General features: G+C 49.3%; 1 protein-coding gene across 11 annotated transcripts in view; it reads left to right on the top strand.

Annotated features, from left to right (window-relative positions):
- Nucleotides 1–16,772, top strand: part of LOC105492346 (tensin 3) — a 308,210-nt gene that overhangs the window by 135,182 nt on the left and 156,256 nt on the right. For 10 of the 11 annotated variants that reach the window (XM_011759351.2, XM_011759360.2, XM_071095157.1 and 7 more), the window contains 4 exons: nucleotides 9,751–9,803; nucleotides 12,167–12,338; nucleotides 14,451–14,501; nucleotides 16,351–16,473. In XM_011759351.2, coding sequence (XP_011757653.2) covers nucleotides 9,751–9,803; nucleotides 12,167–12,338; nucleotides 14,451–14,501; nucleotides 16,351–16,473 — 399 coding nt within the window. The remainder of the gene's footprint in view (nucleotides 1–9,750; nucleotides 9,804–12,166; nucleotides 12,339–14,450; nucleotides 14,502–16,350; nucleotides 16,474–16,772) is intronic. The other variant, XM_071095161.1, reaches the window with a different exon arrangement.

The following is a 16,772-nucleotide window of genomic DNA, read 5'->3' as shown; positions in this document are numbered from 1 at the left end:
CTCCCAAGTAGCTGGGATTACAGGCATCTGCCACGACACCCGGCTAATTTTTTTTTTTTTTTTTTTTTTTTTTTTGAGACAGGGTCTTGCTCTGTCGCCCAGGCTGGAGTGCAGTGGCCGGATCTCAGCTCACTGCAAGCTCTGCCTCCCGGGTTTATACCATTCTCCTGCCTCAGCCTCCCGAGTAGCTGGGACTACAGGCGCCCGCCACCGCGCCCGGCTAATTTTTTGTATTTTTTTGGTAGAGACGGGGTTTCACCATGTTAGCCAGGATGGTCTCGATCTCCTGACCTCGTGATCTGCCCGTCTCGGCCTCCCAAAGTGCTGGGATTACAGGCTTGAGCCACCGCGCCTGGCCGACACCCGGCTAATTTTTGTATTTTTGGTAGAGACGGGGTTTCACCGTGTTGGCCAGGCTCGTCTTGAACTCCTGACCTCGTGATCCCTTGCCTTGGCCTCCCAAAGTGCTGAGATTACAGGTGTGAGCCACCATGCCCTGCCAAGGGCTTCTTTTCTTTCCTGTTCACCAAAAGCCAGTGAGGACAAGGAGAGGCAGGGAGCGGGGTGCCATGTTTAATCTACCCTGGCTCAAGGATCCTGGCACTGCCCTGCCCCCATATTGGCCCCTGGTTAAGCATGAGCAAAGGTCAGTGCTAGTCACTGCTTCTTTGGCCAGCCCGGACTGTAGCTAGAGGCCTGGCAGAGAGTGGAGACCTGCTTTCTGCCAGTGGTCAGAGCCTCCCTGGGAAGAAGGATGGTCACCTCTGCTCCAGGGTCTTGGTCTTAGGGAGGCAGAGATGCTAAGGGGACGGCTTCTTAAAGGGTAGTCTTGGGGAATTACATGCGAAACCACTTAAAGAATGTGTATTACCATTTTCAGTACTTGAGTAGGCACAGGATACTGAGTTCAGCTCAGTGGGTGAGAAAAATCCGTAGTTTATAGACATGTGTATCCTAGCCACACTGTTAGCCTTTACCAAGATCTCAAGCTGGTACTTGACCACTTTGCTATTCTGTGGGCACTGCCTTCCTAAATAGGCCCCATTTATTCCATGTTATAGCCTTGGGAAGGAGCAGATGTCACTGCTTTTCATCCTACTCTTCTTTTAGATAAGCCTGTTAAAGTCGATGGGTACATTTATTTTTGTTAATCCAAAACTAAAGCTAACTAGCTGTCTGTTACTAAAATCTAACAACAGCATCCTCATGCCTCTTCAGATGGCCGGATGAGTCCGTAGCCACTTTGGGGTTAGTGGTTCATTTCTTCCTTTCTTCATTCTGCAGACTGCTGTGCTGGGCGGCTGCTGTGTGCAGGGTGCGGCCCGAGAGCCTAGACATAGCTCTGGGAGCTGGACTGCCAGAGTCTCTGCTGGATCCACATGGGAGGGGGCTGTAGAGCTCAGACGAGAATTCACAGTTACTTGTTTTTTTGCGGCTGTGGTCAGCACAGTAAAGTAGACCAGGGCTGGGCGTGGTGGCTCACACCTGTAATCCCAACACTTTGGGAGGCCGAGGCGGGTGGATCACCTGAGGTCAGGAGTTCAAGACCAGCCTGGCCAACATGGTGAAATCCTGTCTCTACTAAAAATAGCTGGGTGTGGTGGCGCGTGCCTGTAATCCCAGCTACTAGAGGCTGAGGCAGGAGAATCACTTGAACCCGGGAGGTGGAGGTTGCAGTGAGCCAAGATCACCCCACTGCACTCCAGCCTGGGCAACAGAGTGAGACCCCGTCTCAAAATTAAAAAAAAAAAAAGGAGACCAAAGTGGAAAGGAACATATTAATGGCATCCCGACTCAGGTCGGGTAGGGAGATCAAATTCTGCTTTGCTGGGAAGTTGCCATCTGAGCCAAGTGCTTGAGAAATCACAGGAGTTAACCAGGTAAAAACTGGGATACATGAATGAGGAGCATTCTAATCTGTCTGTGGTATGTGCAAAGACCCTGGGGCAAGAGGAAGCAGAGTGGGTAAGGTAGGGACAGGAAGTGAGGGAGGCACATGAGGAGGCAGGGACTGGCTCACCCAGGGCTCTGAGGAGCAGGCTGAGCATCTATCTGCCTTTCACCCCATGGCAATGGGACGTCAGTGAAGGATGCTCCATTTGAAATGCCGCACTGGCATTAATTGCACGATATAGTCTTGGTTTGCTGCAGCTGAGCTCTGCTCTTCAGACTGCCTTCCACCTGCAGGATACGCACTTATGCCAGGCACACAGTATTGAATGTTGAGCAGTGACTTCCCTGGGCAATGGAGATTCTGTACAGTTTAACTGGACGCATTGGCAACATACAGTGCAAGGCTCAGGGACAATCTGCAGTGAGCAAGGCTGGCTTGTTAGTCTCAGGCAGGCATTGGACAGTTTTGTCTTTATTCTATGAACAGCCTCACAAGGGAGACAGCATTGTCCCGTTCCACAGATGGGCCCCCTGAGGCTCATGAGTGCCCTGGCCCAAGATTCTGAAGCTGGCAGGTGGTGGGACTCGCACCCAGGTCTACCTGATGCCAGATTTCATTACTATACTGTGAGGTTTTGGAATCTTTTTTTTTTTTTTTTGAGACGGAGTCTCGCTCTGTTGCCCAGGCTGGAGTGCAGTGGTGTGATCTCAGCTCACTGCAAGCTCCGCCTCCCGGGTTCACACCATTCTCCTGCCTCAGCCTCCTGAGTAGCTGGGACTACAAGCGACTGCCACCACACCAGGCTAACTTTTTTGTGTTTTTAGTAGAGACGGGGTTTCACTGTGATACCGATCTCCTGACCTCTTGATCCACCCACCTCGGCCTCCCAAAGTGCTGGGATTACAGGCGTGAGCCACCGCGCCCGACCCAGGTTTTGGAAACTTTTGATTTGTTCAAACAAGCAGTCAAAGGACATAGGTTAAAAAAAGAACCAAATTCTGGCTGGGCACGGTGGTTCACGCCTGTGATCCCAGCATTGGATGCCGAGGTGGGCGGATCCCCTGGGGTCAGGAGTTCAAGAGCAGCCTGGCCAACATGGTGAAATCCTGTCTCTACTAAAAATACAAAAATTAGCCAGGTGTGATGGTGGGCACTTATAATCCTAGCTACTCGGGAGGCTGAAGCAGGAGAATCGCTTGAACCCAGGAGGCGGAGGTTGCAGTGAGCTGAAATCGTGCCACTCCACTCCAGCCTGGGTGGCAGAGTGAGACTCTGTTTCAAAAAAAAAAAAAAAAAAAAAAAAAAAAAGAATCAAATTCCCACCAGAGTTGGGCTCTTGTCTAGAAGATTACAAGCTTGTCTAGAAATTAACCGGCCTGTCAGATGGGGGGGTCCCAGATCCTCACCTGTGGAGAAGAACATCAAACCAGCTGGGATCCCACCCCACCTAAGGAGGATCCCATGTCTCCCTGGGACGTCATGGACTTCCAGGAAGTTTTGTTGCAGAGGGAATGGGGCCTGTGTCCTTCACTCTTCCCTCTTCGCTGTGCTTATCCTCTGCATGCCCCACATGGGTGAGTGCAGAGAAGGCTGCTGGCTGTTCTGGTGGGTGTGCTTACTCCTGCCCAGGTGGTGGCCGTAGTGTTGATGTGGCAGCCAATGGAGCGGCTGCAGGGATGGCTGGAAATGTGCTTTGGCATTGACCTTGGGGAATCTCCAGTGGCCCTTTCAGTCCCAGCGGTCCATGGCCTCCCCTCCTTCTGCCAGGGCCCCGGCCTCCTGCTGTCCTCTCTGCCTTCGTTAGATGGATGTGCTTGGCTTTTCCTTGGGTCTTCTCCCAGATGTGCAGAAAGACTCTTTGAAGCTCAGGTCTTCCTTCTGATCAGGCCTGCCCTCTTGAGCAAGAAGCCGCAGGTCATAGTGGAAAGCATGGTTCTCATAGAGGTACTAGAGTGAGCATCACCACGTGTTCTAAAGCTGTCTGCTGGTCTTGGCAAATGGCACGTGGCAGGGTGCGGCGCTGTGGAATGGGATGAGGCTTTAGGGTGGGGTCTTTAGGGTGAAGCCTAGGGTGTGCTAGGATAATGCACTGCAGGATGGAGCCCTGCAGGAGGGCACAGAGGGACTGAGAGCTGTAGGGTCACTGTGGGACCGTGTGCCACAGGGCCACTGTGAAAAGCAGGTTTGCCCTAGTGTGCCATGTGTGGATTGCTAACTCTAAGGTGAGGTCAGGACATGAGCGCACAGTCCTGGAAAGAGGAGGAAGATGAGGCCAAGGCGAGTGGAGGACCTTTCCCAAGGCTGCAGGTGCCAAACTGTGGACCCTGAATTTGGACCCAGAGTGCCTGATGTGGAGCCTATGTGCTTTGCTATAAGGCTAAGCTACTTTCTCCCAAAAGAGGTGTTTTTGCCTTCCTTCGCTTAGTCTGCTGTCACCCACTGCATGTGACACACTAGGAAGTGCTCTGTCGTGGGCAACAGAGCAAGACTCCATCTCCAAACAAACAAACAAACATATGTGGTACCAGAGTGACCCTCCAGGCAGTGCATCCAACTCTTTATCTGAGGAATGCCTCGCCTCACTTTTCACTCACTGACTCAGGGAGTCCAGGGCTGGGATGGTCTCCAAGTGTTTGATCCACAGCTGTCATTTTACCAGAAGAGAAAGGGAGGTTCGTGACCTCATTGAGCCCATGGGGCCAGTTTGTCACGTGGCCAGGATGAGCTCCAGGACCTGTAGAAGGCAACGGCTTCTATAGAGCTGTCTGGCCAGGCACAGAAGCACACGCCAGTGATCCCAGCACTCTGGGAGACCGAGGCCAGTGGATTGCTTGAGCGTCAGACCAGCCTGGACAACATGGCGAGACCCCCATCTCTACAAAAATAAAAATAAAAATTAGCCGTATTTGGTGGCACATGCATGTAGTCCCAGCTACTTGGGAGGATGAGGTGGGAGGATCATCTGAGCCTGAGAGGTCACTGAGAGGCTGCAGTCATCCGTGATCACGCCACTGCCTGGGCGACAGTGAGAGCTTGACTCAAAAAAAAAAACAAACTGTGATCACGCCACTGCACTCCAGCCTGGGCGACAGTGAGAGCTTGACTCAAAAAAAAAAAAAAAAAAAAAGCAGCCTGGAACAGGGCAGTCTTTGCAGGCTTACCTTTTGTAGGTTTAACCTTAACCACAGATTCTACCTGGGCCTCCCTTTTCCCTTTCTCTTATTTGGGTGTTGAAGGCTGTGATAAGTGCATGCCAACAGGGGCACAGGTGAGGGAGGCATGGGCTGGGCAGAGGCTGGGTGGGAGGCTTTGCTGCCTGGATTTTTTCACCCTGGAAAACAAGAGAACAAAAGAAGCAACTTGTGTTTCTATCTCGTGGGAACTCTAATCACGAAGGGCTTGGATTTGATCGCCATCGGCGATGGGACCACAAGGAAAGCACCGGAAGGCTTCTGAGGACGTGAGTGGGCAGTTCTCTTTTCAAAACACCTAGAGAGAGTGAGTTTGCCACACAGATTGGCAGGACTGGTGCCTACAAGTAGAGTTTTCTAAACCTCGTATGAGGTTAGGATTTCTGGTTTCTCAAGAGCCAGGTTTAATAAACCTGTAGCAAGTTAGCTTCTCAGTCATCCTTCAGTCATGAAATGCATTATGGTGCACACAGAGGGTTTAGATGTGTGCAACCCAAGTGTAGGTATATTCTTTACTTTCAGATAAAGACTCATAGGGACATCGTATCCCTGAGTCTCCTGTTGACAAGCACAATATTTCAGAATCTCTTAGCAGCAGTTCCAGTTCAGTATGGGGCTTGGTTCTCCTTTTAGTCTAAGCCAAGGCAGCTGAGGGGGTTCTAGCCCAGTGTGTCAGGGGGACCTGTCATAGGCATGTCCTCTGCTTGGTTCCAGATTTAACCCCTGCATGATTCAGGGGGATTTTAGTGCACATCAATCTCAGACGCTGACTTGGAAGTGATGGAAGGGCCATAGCTTCTCTCTCCTTTTTGGCACAGGGCTAGAAAAGCTGCCCCAAGCAAGTCTTTTATCCTCACTGACGTTCGTGTGATTCAGGGGGCAGTCTGTGCAGGAGAGGGCATGGACCACCTGAAAGCCAGGAGATGGAAGAAGTGCACACTTTTGGCGTCAGAAAGTGCTACTGCAGCTTAACTGTGGGATTCCAACACATCTGCCCACAAATCCTCGTTTCCTCATCACCATCCCTATGTCACCAACCTGTAACATTTAACATGGAGGTGGTGATACCTGCTTACTGGGGTTTCTGCTGGGCTCCATGCAGTGCTTAAGGGTTGTGCTATGGAAGCTGCTGAGCACCACATGCCTTGGAGGTGGCCAGGCCTGGCTTTGCACGTCTGGACTGGAGGCATGAGGTGGACAGATGCAGGTCTGGGGCTGGGGATGTGAGTGGGTGTTGAGCTCTCTATGTTCTTGGAGGGTGGCCCTGAGATATGCTGGGTCTCGCCTTGATCTTAAGTGGATGTAGACTTACATAGCAAATTGGGTATGTTGGGGGCGGGCTGAGTTCCTTCTTCCTGCCCCTCTTCCCAATGCAGAGGTTAAGGAAGGAGTGTCTCTGGGCGATGCTGGGGCACTTTACAGGAACCCTGTGTTTCCGAACACTTGATGTAAGCAACTTTGTGCAATTCAACACTCTTTCTGACTTTTCACCAGCTCAGGTGCTGGGGCCTCCCTGTGGTGACAGCACAGATTACAGTTTCCTCCATTGGCCTTGACCTTAGAAATTATGTAACTATTGATTTAAGGCCGGGCGCGGTGGCTCAAGCCTGTAATCCCAGCACTTTGGGAGGCCGAGACGGGCGGATCACGAGTTCAGGAGATCGAGACCATCCTGGCTAACACGGTGAAACCCCATCTCTACTAAAAAAAATACAAAAAACTAGCCGGGCGAGGTGGCAGGCGCCTGTAGTCCCAGCTACTCGGGAGGCTGAGGCAGGAGAATGGCGTGAACCCGGGAGGCGGGGCTTGCAGTGAGCTGAGATCCGGCCACTGCACTCCAGCCTGGGCAACAGAGCCAGACTCCGTCTCAAAAAAAAAAAAAAAAAAAAAAAAAAAAAAAAAAAAAAAAGAAATTATGTAACTATTGATTTAAAAGAGTTTCTTTTGGTTTGTTTTTTTGGCAGTGGTTGCAATTTGTATGGTTTCGGGGTTTGAACACTTAATGCTGAATTGGATTCAGAGATCATTGGATTGAGAAGATCCCGTGGCTCTGTCTGACCTGCCCCTTCTCACTCTGCAGCTGAGGAATAAATGGGCCCTGGGTTCTGTTAGGGACAGCAGAGTCCTCATGCCTTCCGGGACTCCTGTCTCCTTCCCTCCTGCTGTCAGGGCCCCGCCTGAGGGACGGTGACGCTCCTACCCCATCACGTTGGTGCCAGCAGTGAGCAGTTATGTATTTGTGTGGTTGTCATCTTGGAATGATGTGCAATATGAGAGTTAAATAGTTTTGCCAATGAGTTATCATAATGCTGTTTATATGTTAAGTTGCATGCTAGTCTTTTATGGTAAAATGAGTGACATAGGGTCTGAAGTGGCAGCCCACTTGTAGGAACTGGGCCAGTGTACTCCAGCATGGCATTGCGATGGGAGTCACTGTATTTTGGATGTGTGGTCTGGTCAAGATGTGGGACACATATAGTCAGATCCTGGTGGGTTCATGTAAGACCCAGGACCATGGTCGGTCAAACTCCTTACTGTTCTCCCCTGAGATGTTGGCTTATTGAATACTTTTTTGAAGTAGATGGGACCCTGGTTAAGCTGAGTTTCCCCATGATGGGATTGGTTCTATTAGGAGTGCATCTGTGCTGCTTGAATTTGAGTCTTACATGTATAGATTGTATGAATTAACCTAAACGGGTTTTTGATGTATCATTTCCTTACCTTTTCGGAGACTTCATTTTAGTGCATTCGGTTTGCCTCTGGGATTGTATTCTATATACTTTTTTTTTGGTTTTGTTTATTTGTTTGGGACAGGGTCTTGCTCTGTTGCCCAGGCTGGAGTGCGGTGGCGCAATCTTGGCTCCCTGCAACCTCCACCTCCCGGGTTCAAGTGACTCTTGTGCCTCAGCCTCCCGAGTAGCTAGGATTACAGATGCGTGCCACCACGTCGGCTAATTTTTATATTTTTAGTAGAGATGTGGTTTCATGATGTTGGCCAGGTGGTCTTGAACTCCTGGCCTCAAGTGATCCACCCGCCATGGCCTCCCAAAGTGCTGGGATTACAGGTGTAAGCCACTGTGCCCGGCCTTATTCTAAATACTCTTTATACACACTGATAAGTTGTCCTCTGAAATCTTGCATCCATTTATATTTCACCAAAACTTTAAAAAATGTTTTCAAAATTTTTATTTTTGCTGCTCTGCTAGGCAAAAGAATGATCTCCGGTTTTGTAGCTGTCTAGTCTGAGCTATGAAAGGCTTTAGGTTAGGGCTTTGAGAAGATCATAGGAACATGTTTGGAGGCATGTAGGCACAGGGGATGAGCAGGCGGTGCAGCTCAGAAGTCAGGGGTGGGTGGAGTCTGGAGACCACGGGACTTCACTTGACCAGGTCTGTCCAGCATGGGCAGTGGTCATCTGGTGCCCGGCTGGGTTTCAAGCCATTGACAGAATTCCCTCAGTGAATCCCTGGACAGCTCTGTGAGAGTGGCCCTGTCTGTTACTATTCTCACTTCAAAAGGCAGGAGACAAATAAGTGGAGTGGCCAAGGGGCTTGCCCAGGAAAAACAAAGAGGAGGTGGACCCAGGGCAGAGCTCGCTGGCACCTTGGTGTAGAACTGAAGAGCACGCCCCTAGATCCTGCCCCTGTTTTGGGAGGCCGAGATGATGATCTCTGCGGTTTTGGGATTGGCGCTAGGCTTTGCACTGGTGTGATTTCAGGAAAACATCTGTATTGTTGGTCTCCGAAATATCCATAGAATTTGTTTTCTGTTCATTTCTTGCCAAAGGAGTCCAGGTGAGCTGCACCTGCCTGAGTGGGATCCCAGGTGTAATTGGGGGTGTTGATGCCTCTGATGGTGGTGTCTGTGGGCCTGCGTTGATCGGGGAGCAGGAGGAGTGCCGGAGGCTCTGTGTCCCCTCAACTTGGGGGTCTCTGGGCTCCTGTGTGCCGCATTACCTGGCTTGGGGCAGAAAGAACCTTCGAGGGAGCCCTGTAGGGGGTGTCTTGGTTTCCCCACCCACCTCTGCCATCTGACGAGATCGCTTCCCTCTTTAAGCCCCAATTTCCTCACTTCTGAAATACTGGAGAGCCTTCTTACTCATACAGTTGCTGGGCATTTTTCCTGAAATCGTAAGTCTCTGTCACCGTAGTATATAACAACCCTTACACGCAAGGAAGGGTTATATAACTGTAAAGTAATTATAACTCGAGTCTTTTATCCCTGTTGAATAGGCTCTTTAAAAAAGAGTAGGTATGACTGAGAATTCCTGAAAGTCACTCATTAATTGGTTCTTTCAAGTAAATAATAGCAGCCATGGTAGTCACGGCGCTGGTGTCCTCGGGCACCTCCTGTATTGGAGGGCAGGGCACTGTTTGCAGGCTGAGAGATGCCTACCTTGCCCTGAGTGGAGGGTGGCCTCGCTGGCTCCTGTGGAAGCCCATCCTGATGCTGGTTAGTGGCATTGCGTCTACACCATGTTGTGTGCTGCAGCTCACCATGGTGTAGACCCTTCCGAGGTGATAAGGTGGGCCAGTAGTTATGATTGACTTGCTGTTGATGATTAAACTGTGGGACAGCTGTCATTGTTCCCTCTCAGTGGTGTCTGTGCCATGTAAACTGGCAAGAAAGGAAACTTCAAAATGATCCTTGTTTTGTTATTTGCAGGCTCCAGGGAGTTCCACGCTGTCCAGTTCTCTGTGCCGTGATAAACCTCTGGGGTGAGTGTCTGTGTGGGTCATGCATTCCTGTGTCTCTGGCCATAGGTCAGCTCTCCACAGAGGAAGCTTGGGCATGGCATCATTTTGTTCTGTAGAAATCATAATTTCTGTTTTGGTTGTAAGCATTGCCAATCAAAGGTGATAACAGGCCAGGTTTTCTATCCGTTTTCTAAATGCTGTGTCAGGGTCAGAAGCCCAGCTGGTAGAAACACCTGTGATTGTCTTTGAATAAATAATTGCACTGCTGAGGCCTGATTGTGGAAGTGTCACTTTTGGGGGAGATTCCAGGGTGTGCTGGCAAGAGCCTCTTTAGAGCAGATGATGGGGGCCCTGAGCCTGCATCTTCTGGAGAGGCCCTCACTGTGGATCCTCGTGACCGCAGGAGGCGCTTTATTTCTGTTCTAACAGTGTTCAAAACATTTGAATTGGAATTAAATCCATGTCTGATAAATAAGGTAGAGAAAACAAAATCCTTGGGAATTGTTTGGATGCTGGTTTGAACAAATCAACCTTAAAAAATAAATGTACGGGCCGGGGTGGGGGTGGGTGGGTGGCTCACGCTTGTAATCCCAGCACTTTGGGAGGCTGAGGCGGGCAGACCACAAGATCCGGAGATCGAGACCATCCTGGCCAACATAGTGAAACCCCGTCTGCTGAAAATACAAAAATTAGTTTGGTGTGGTGGTGTGCGCCTGTAATCCCAGCTACTCGGGAGGCTGAGGCAAGAGAATTGCTTTAACCCAAGAGGCAGAGATTGCAGTAAGCCGAGATTGTGCCACTGCACTCCAGCCTGGCGACAGAGTGAGACTCTGTCTCGAAAAAAATAAAAATAAATGTATGGTATCGGGTGTTTGATGTTATTATTTCTTTTGGAGGTGTGATAATGGCATTGTAGACATTTTAATCAAAAAGTGTCCTTATCTGTTAGAAATCAATACTGTGAGGTTTATAAATGAAATTACATAATATCTGGGATTGCTTTAAAGCCATCAAAGTGGTGGAGGAGATTGCTGGGGGTGTTGATGGACAAAGGTTAGCTGTGTGTTGGTGATTTTGAAGTTAGGTGATGGGTACATGGAGGTTTGCAAAACCATCTTATATGGTTTTGAATTTTTCCAAAATTTTAAAAAAGAGAGAAACACATAAGAGTAGTAAAAATGAAAACCCCAGAGCTGGTGGCAGCGCTTTGGAGGGACTCAAGCAAACGTCCTGTGCGCCCGTGCCTCTGGCTTCACCTCATGTGGGCACTGATTGGGTTCAACCCCATCCCCTCTCCCTGGATCCTTTTCCACCTCCTCCTGGATACCACCCTCAGCCCTAATGTTAGGAGCCCTCCTAGGGAGGGGCTCAGGTCTCCCTGGGGCCCACAGGGCTGGTGGAGAAGCTCTGGTCTGTGGGAGGCCCTTGTCTCCAGTCACATTGGGTGCCTGGCTCCCATAATGCCAGTCCTGCCCAAGTCCTCAGCCTGCTGGCCATGACATGGCCATTTCTGCCCTTTTCCCTCTTCCCTCTTCCCTCCTCCACAGTCTTCATCTCACACTTGAGGGTCTGCCCTGGCCACCTGGGCGCCTGGTTGGGTTGGGCCAGCCCCACATTCTACCCTGCATCCACCTGGTCTGTGGTTAGCTGGGTGGGGTCCCAGCGGGACTGCATGGAGCTTTTAGCTGTCTGATAGGAGTCTGCTGAGCTTCTGCTCAGTAGATGAAAGGCCGCTTTGATTACGCAGCTGCTGAATTCCTCCCCAGCTCGTCCCTGCTCCACATGAGGTCTTGCCTCCTTCTCGGGCCTGCAGGGTCCCCCATGACCATAGCTGGCCACCTCACCAGCCTCATCCTTGGCCGCACCTGCCCCAGGATGCTGCATGACACGAGGAGCTGCTTGCTGATATTTGGCTTCTGCTCGCACCATCCCTGCTTCCTCCCGGCCCCCTCCCGGTGCTCCCTCGTGCTGACCTTGACACCTTGGAGTGGGGTTGAGTCTCCCTCTCCAGGAGTCTCGCCTGGGACTCTGTTCTTGCTCTCAGTGAAACCACAAAAAGTCCTTCCCGCCTTCGTGCTTTTGCATCTGAGCCCATGTGTCACTGCTCTGAGTTGCTTTCTCTCTGTGCATCCCCCGACTGCAGCTTGCAATACCCAGTCATGCCCTGCTAGGAAAATTCGATCTTGTGCCCCTCCCCACACCGCCCACCGTTATGGGAACACAGCGCAGAGGCTGTGCACACCGTAAATTCCCGTAGCCGGCCGCCCGGGTGCTGGTGTGAACACCCGGGGGATGAGCGTCCGTCGTCCTCACCTTTTTCCTGGAGGATGAATGTCTGTCGCCTCCTTACTCTTGTTTCTGACCTGCCCACTGCTCTCTCACAGGCCTGTCATCCTGAGCCCCATCATGGAGGGGGGCCACGGGCTGGACCTCACCTACATCACGGAGCGCATCATCGCTGTGTCCTTCCCTGCTGGCTGCTCCGAGGAGTCCTACCTGCACAACCTTCAGGAGGTCACACGCATGCTCAAGTCCAAGCATGGGGACAACTACCTGGTGAGTGGTGGGCGGCTCCGGGAGCCTTTGGGCAGGCTCTGCAGCAGGCACTGTGTGGGGACAGGCACCCACAGAACACTGGTTTACACATGAGGGAGAAGCTTAAGGGCCTGGGCTCACACGGCAGTTCATGGCGCCCTCGTCCTCTGCCTCTCTGCTGCCACGCCTGGGGAGGAGCCTTATGTGTCTCTGTAGGTAGCTTTCAGGGACACGCGACTGCTGAACACCAGGATGGCTGTTGCCTTGTCCCGCACTCATCAGTGAGGCTGGCTCCCCAGTGCCTTGGGACACTTGGGACACTTCCCTGGCCAGCCACCCCTGCTCTCCCATGCTGCATCCCTGGTATCCTGTGACTCTCCTCCTGAGCCAGAAATTAGGAAGACAGATTAGGTGGGCGCCCAAGAAACCAGGGGCTGCCCTGGAGACAAGGAGACAGCTTGATTTTCAAAACACACGTGTCGAGTTGATGGTGGAGCCCACATCTGAGGAATAATGCGGAACACTCTCTCACCATCTCTCACCCTCCGATTGGCCCCTTGTTTTCTGTTCCCATGGTTGCTAACCCAAGTGGAGGCTGACTTCCTTCTGCTGTCAGTGGTCACTAATGGGATTGAATGACAGCTCTCTGGAGCCCTTTCTCTACTTGCCTTCTTATCTCTAGTAAGGAGGCCTCCTTTTCTGTGGTAAAGCTAATCTGCCCGGCAAGCCTACAGGACGGTCATTTTCTCCCTCGTAGTTCTGCTCCAATGACTAGGGCACCAGTGGCTAGGAGAGGTGGACCCAAGTGGCAGAGTAGGATGTGGCCTCCGTCTGATGCCAAAGCAGCCCTGGCCCAGGTGCTTCCTGTGTCCTGACCTCTCCCCGATCCTTGATTCACTCAGTCTCCTGCCTCTTTCTCCCCTTGAATCCCATCTTGTCTGTGACCTGGCGGTGGGTAGGAAGGGGTGGCCAAGCCCTGTCGGATGGTGGTACCTCTCACCAGGGGCCCTCTCCGCCCCAGGCAGGACCACGGCTCCTTCCTTTGCAAGCCACTCCCAGGCTGGTCAGTGCATCCCGAGTCCCCTCTCTGGCCATCCTTCCCCTTTTCCCCAGTCCACCTTCCCCAAAGAGATCATGCAGAGCGCCTGGAGTCCTGGCCAGCACCTGTCTGTGGGGCTTTATCAGGGCTAGAGCTCCCTGTGCAAAATGGCTATGGCGGGGATCCCTTTCTTGTGCAGGGTTAGAAATGAACTGTGGGTCTCAAAGCAGCGCCCCACCTTGTCATAAACAGGGCTTGCTGGGTGACCTGAAGAAGCCCCCACCCTCCACTTTCCTCACATCTCTGACTCTGAAGTGAGAGGAACGTTTAGTTAATTTTTAAGGCTCCTTGCTGCTGGAACATTATTATTAATATTATTTTTCATTTTGTTCTACTTGAGTATTTAGCAAGGTTCCACAAATGGCTGTGATTTTTCAGTGAACTTAGGCCGTGGCTCTTGGCTGGGCATGAACTCGGCCCTTTCCAGGCCTGGGGCCACCAGGCCATAGAGGAGGGACGGCCTTCCCCACCATGTGCTACCCCTCTATTGGGTCAGTTTGTGTTGCCAGGAGCAAGACCATGGAAGTTATTTTTTATATATATGTGTATATATATTTTATAGTATATATTTTATGCATATGTGTGTGTGTGCGTATATATATATCCTGTATGTTGGGATATTTTGTAGCCATGAGAATAAAAAACAATAGTGACACGGTAGATTGCCTGGTTTAATACTAGTTAATGAAGTAGAATATAGACTTTATGTGTAAGGTTCTGTATGCCATCCTTATCTTATTTATTTTATTTGTTTTTTATTCTGTGATCACACACATCTATACTTTTCAATCTTTTCTGATCCTCGGTACCTGGAAGGGAAACATCATGTAAAAATGCAGTATGTTTTCTCCTTAAGTCTCTGACATCAAGGATTTGTCTAAAAACTTTTTTTCCCCCTGATTCTTGAGTGTGAAGATTTTAGGTATTTTTTAAAAAATTGAAGTATTAATTAAAATTAAATAAAAATTAAAGTATTAAATTTTTAAAATATTAAAATCTATTTTATACAAGGCATTTTTTCCTCTCCTTTATAGGTATTAAACCTTTCAGAAAAGAGATATGACCTTACGAAGCTTAACCCAAAGGTATGGAGTTCATCCCTTTATATTCTGCATTTTGTAAAATGTAAACAATGCTTATTTTGTGCAAAAATGATTTGCTACTAGTCTTTATGGAATGTGACTTGATAAGGAGTATTAGGAATTGTTCATAATCAATTTTTTTAATTATTACTTTTTTTTTTTTAGTTTGAAATAGAGATTCATAAGAAGTTGTGAAATAATACAGAGATCTCCTGTACTCCTCACCCAGTCTTTCCAGTGGGAGAATCTTACAACACTAATAGTAAAATATCTAGGTCAGGAAGTTGGTATTGGTATAGTCCATGGACCTCACTCGCATATCCTTGGTTTTGCATACATGCGTGTTTCTCAGCATCATGTGTATAGATGATAAATACTACATATATATGTATAGAACAAATCTGTACACATGATGCTTCCTCCTCCCACCTCCTGGGATCTTTCATATATACTGCATATATATATGCATGGAACAAATCTATAACAAAGATATGTATAGAAAAAATAAAAACTGCATCATATGTATAGATTTGTTCAGCCACCACAAACAAGAGACAAAACATTTCCATCAGCATGGGGATCTCTTCTCCTAGTATCTCTTTACGGTCCTAGTACTCCTTTCATGATAATTTTCATTTTTTTTTTTAATTCTTCTTTTTTTAATTTTACTTTAAGTTCTGGGATACATGTGCAGAACGTGCAGGTTTGTTACACAGATACACATGTGCCATGGTGGTTTGCTGCACCTATCAACCTGTCATCTAGGTTTTAAGCCCCTCATGCTTTAAGTATTTGTCCTAATGCTCTCCTTCCCCTTGCCCATCACCCTCCATGATCATTTTCAATAGCAACATTTGGGAGAATTTTAAGACTGAGTCAACATAAGTTATGGTACATATGGCTGTGTATATTCTATATGTTGAAATATTTTGCAGCCATTAGAGTAACAAAGCAGAAACATGATAAGTTGCTTATTTTAATACTAGTTAATAATAGTATAGAATTTATTTATGATAGTATCTCAATTATGCTAAATGTACATAGAAAAGAGACTAAGGGATTCATGAAAACGTTGTAGTGGTTATCTTTGAGTGGTGGCAGGGATAGTGACTTTTCCTACTTCCTGGCAGTTTTCTGAAATTTCCGACAATTTTACACTATTTCCACGACTTTCATTATAAGATAGAGCTCCTTGTCCTCGCCCACTGACAAAAGGAAATCAAAGGAAAAACAACTCCCCCGTGTGGCCACTGTGGGCCACTGTGGACTTGTGTGAGCCTCGGGAGGCTCAGAGCTGCAGTTCTGCACAGAGTCTCTGTGTCCTTAGCATGGTGGTGATTTTCTTTGTCCAAGCACCAAACTTAATCAGGGTTTTGAAGGTGCTTCCTTCGTAAGTCCTGCCTTTCCAGGAGATTGTCTCTGACGTGTTGTCTGCACAGTGTGTAGGCGATGGCTGGCTGCCGTCTCCAAACTGGGATTTTAACCCCAGTGGGGAGATTTTGGCAGCAGCTTGGGCCTCGGACTCCTGTTTGAGACATCCCTGGACTGCGGCCCTCTTCACACAACCTGCACCATCAGCAACTCAAAGACCTTTCTAGAGTTGTCACCCCAGCTGCGGAAGAGCAGACGAGCCCCTGGAAGAAGCGGCATCACATGGGCAGTATAACGCTTTGTTTTATCTTCCCAGTGAAGGAAGTGCGGGTCCTCATGCTCACTGAGTTTTAGAAAAGGGTCACCCAGCATGCTCTTTACTCCCAAATGAAATACATCGATGATGAAAGAAGTCATTGTGAGATGGCCTCAGAAGGTTTCAGGAAATGGAAACTGAGGAAGCTCCCCTCTCTTGTTGCAGATCATGGATGTGGGCTGGCCAGAACTCCACGCACCGCCCCTGGATAAGATGTGCACCATATGCAAGGCGCAGGAGTCTTGGCTGAACAGCGACCCCCAGCATGTGGTCGTCATTCACTGCAGGGTGAGCGCACCCACCTCTCACATTTGGGGGTCTGGCTGGGCTTCAGCCCTTGGAGTTGCGATGGAGAACAGTGCTGCATCGGAGCACATTTCCACTTTGAGCTGGTGTCATGTGCTCCTTATGGGTGTGTTTTTAGGTTTTTCTACTTGCTCTTAGAGAGTGAAACAGAGTTATCACACCTCCCCAAGTTCGGCTTTAGAATTTATAGGATTACGGTCCCTGAATGTGTAGCTGGACATTTGAAACTGTTGACCCCAAATTGACCACGGTTATAAGAGTAAATTGTTTCATTTTTGTTG

This window comes from Macaca nemestrina, chromosome 4 (genome assembly GCF_043159975.1).
Source record: "Macaca nemestrina isolate mMacNem1 chromosome 4, mMacNem.hap1, whole genome shotgun sequence".
Lineage (NCBI taxonomy): Eukaryota > Metazoa > Chordata > Mammalia > Primates > Cercopithecidae > Macaca > Macaca nemestrina.
Note: the sequence above shows the minus strand (reverse complement) of the source record. Positions and strands in the feature narration are given on the sequence as shown.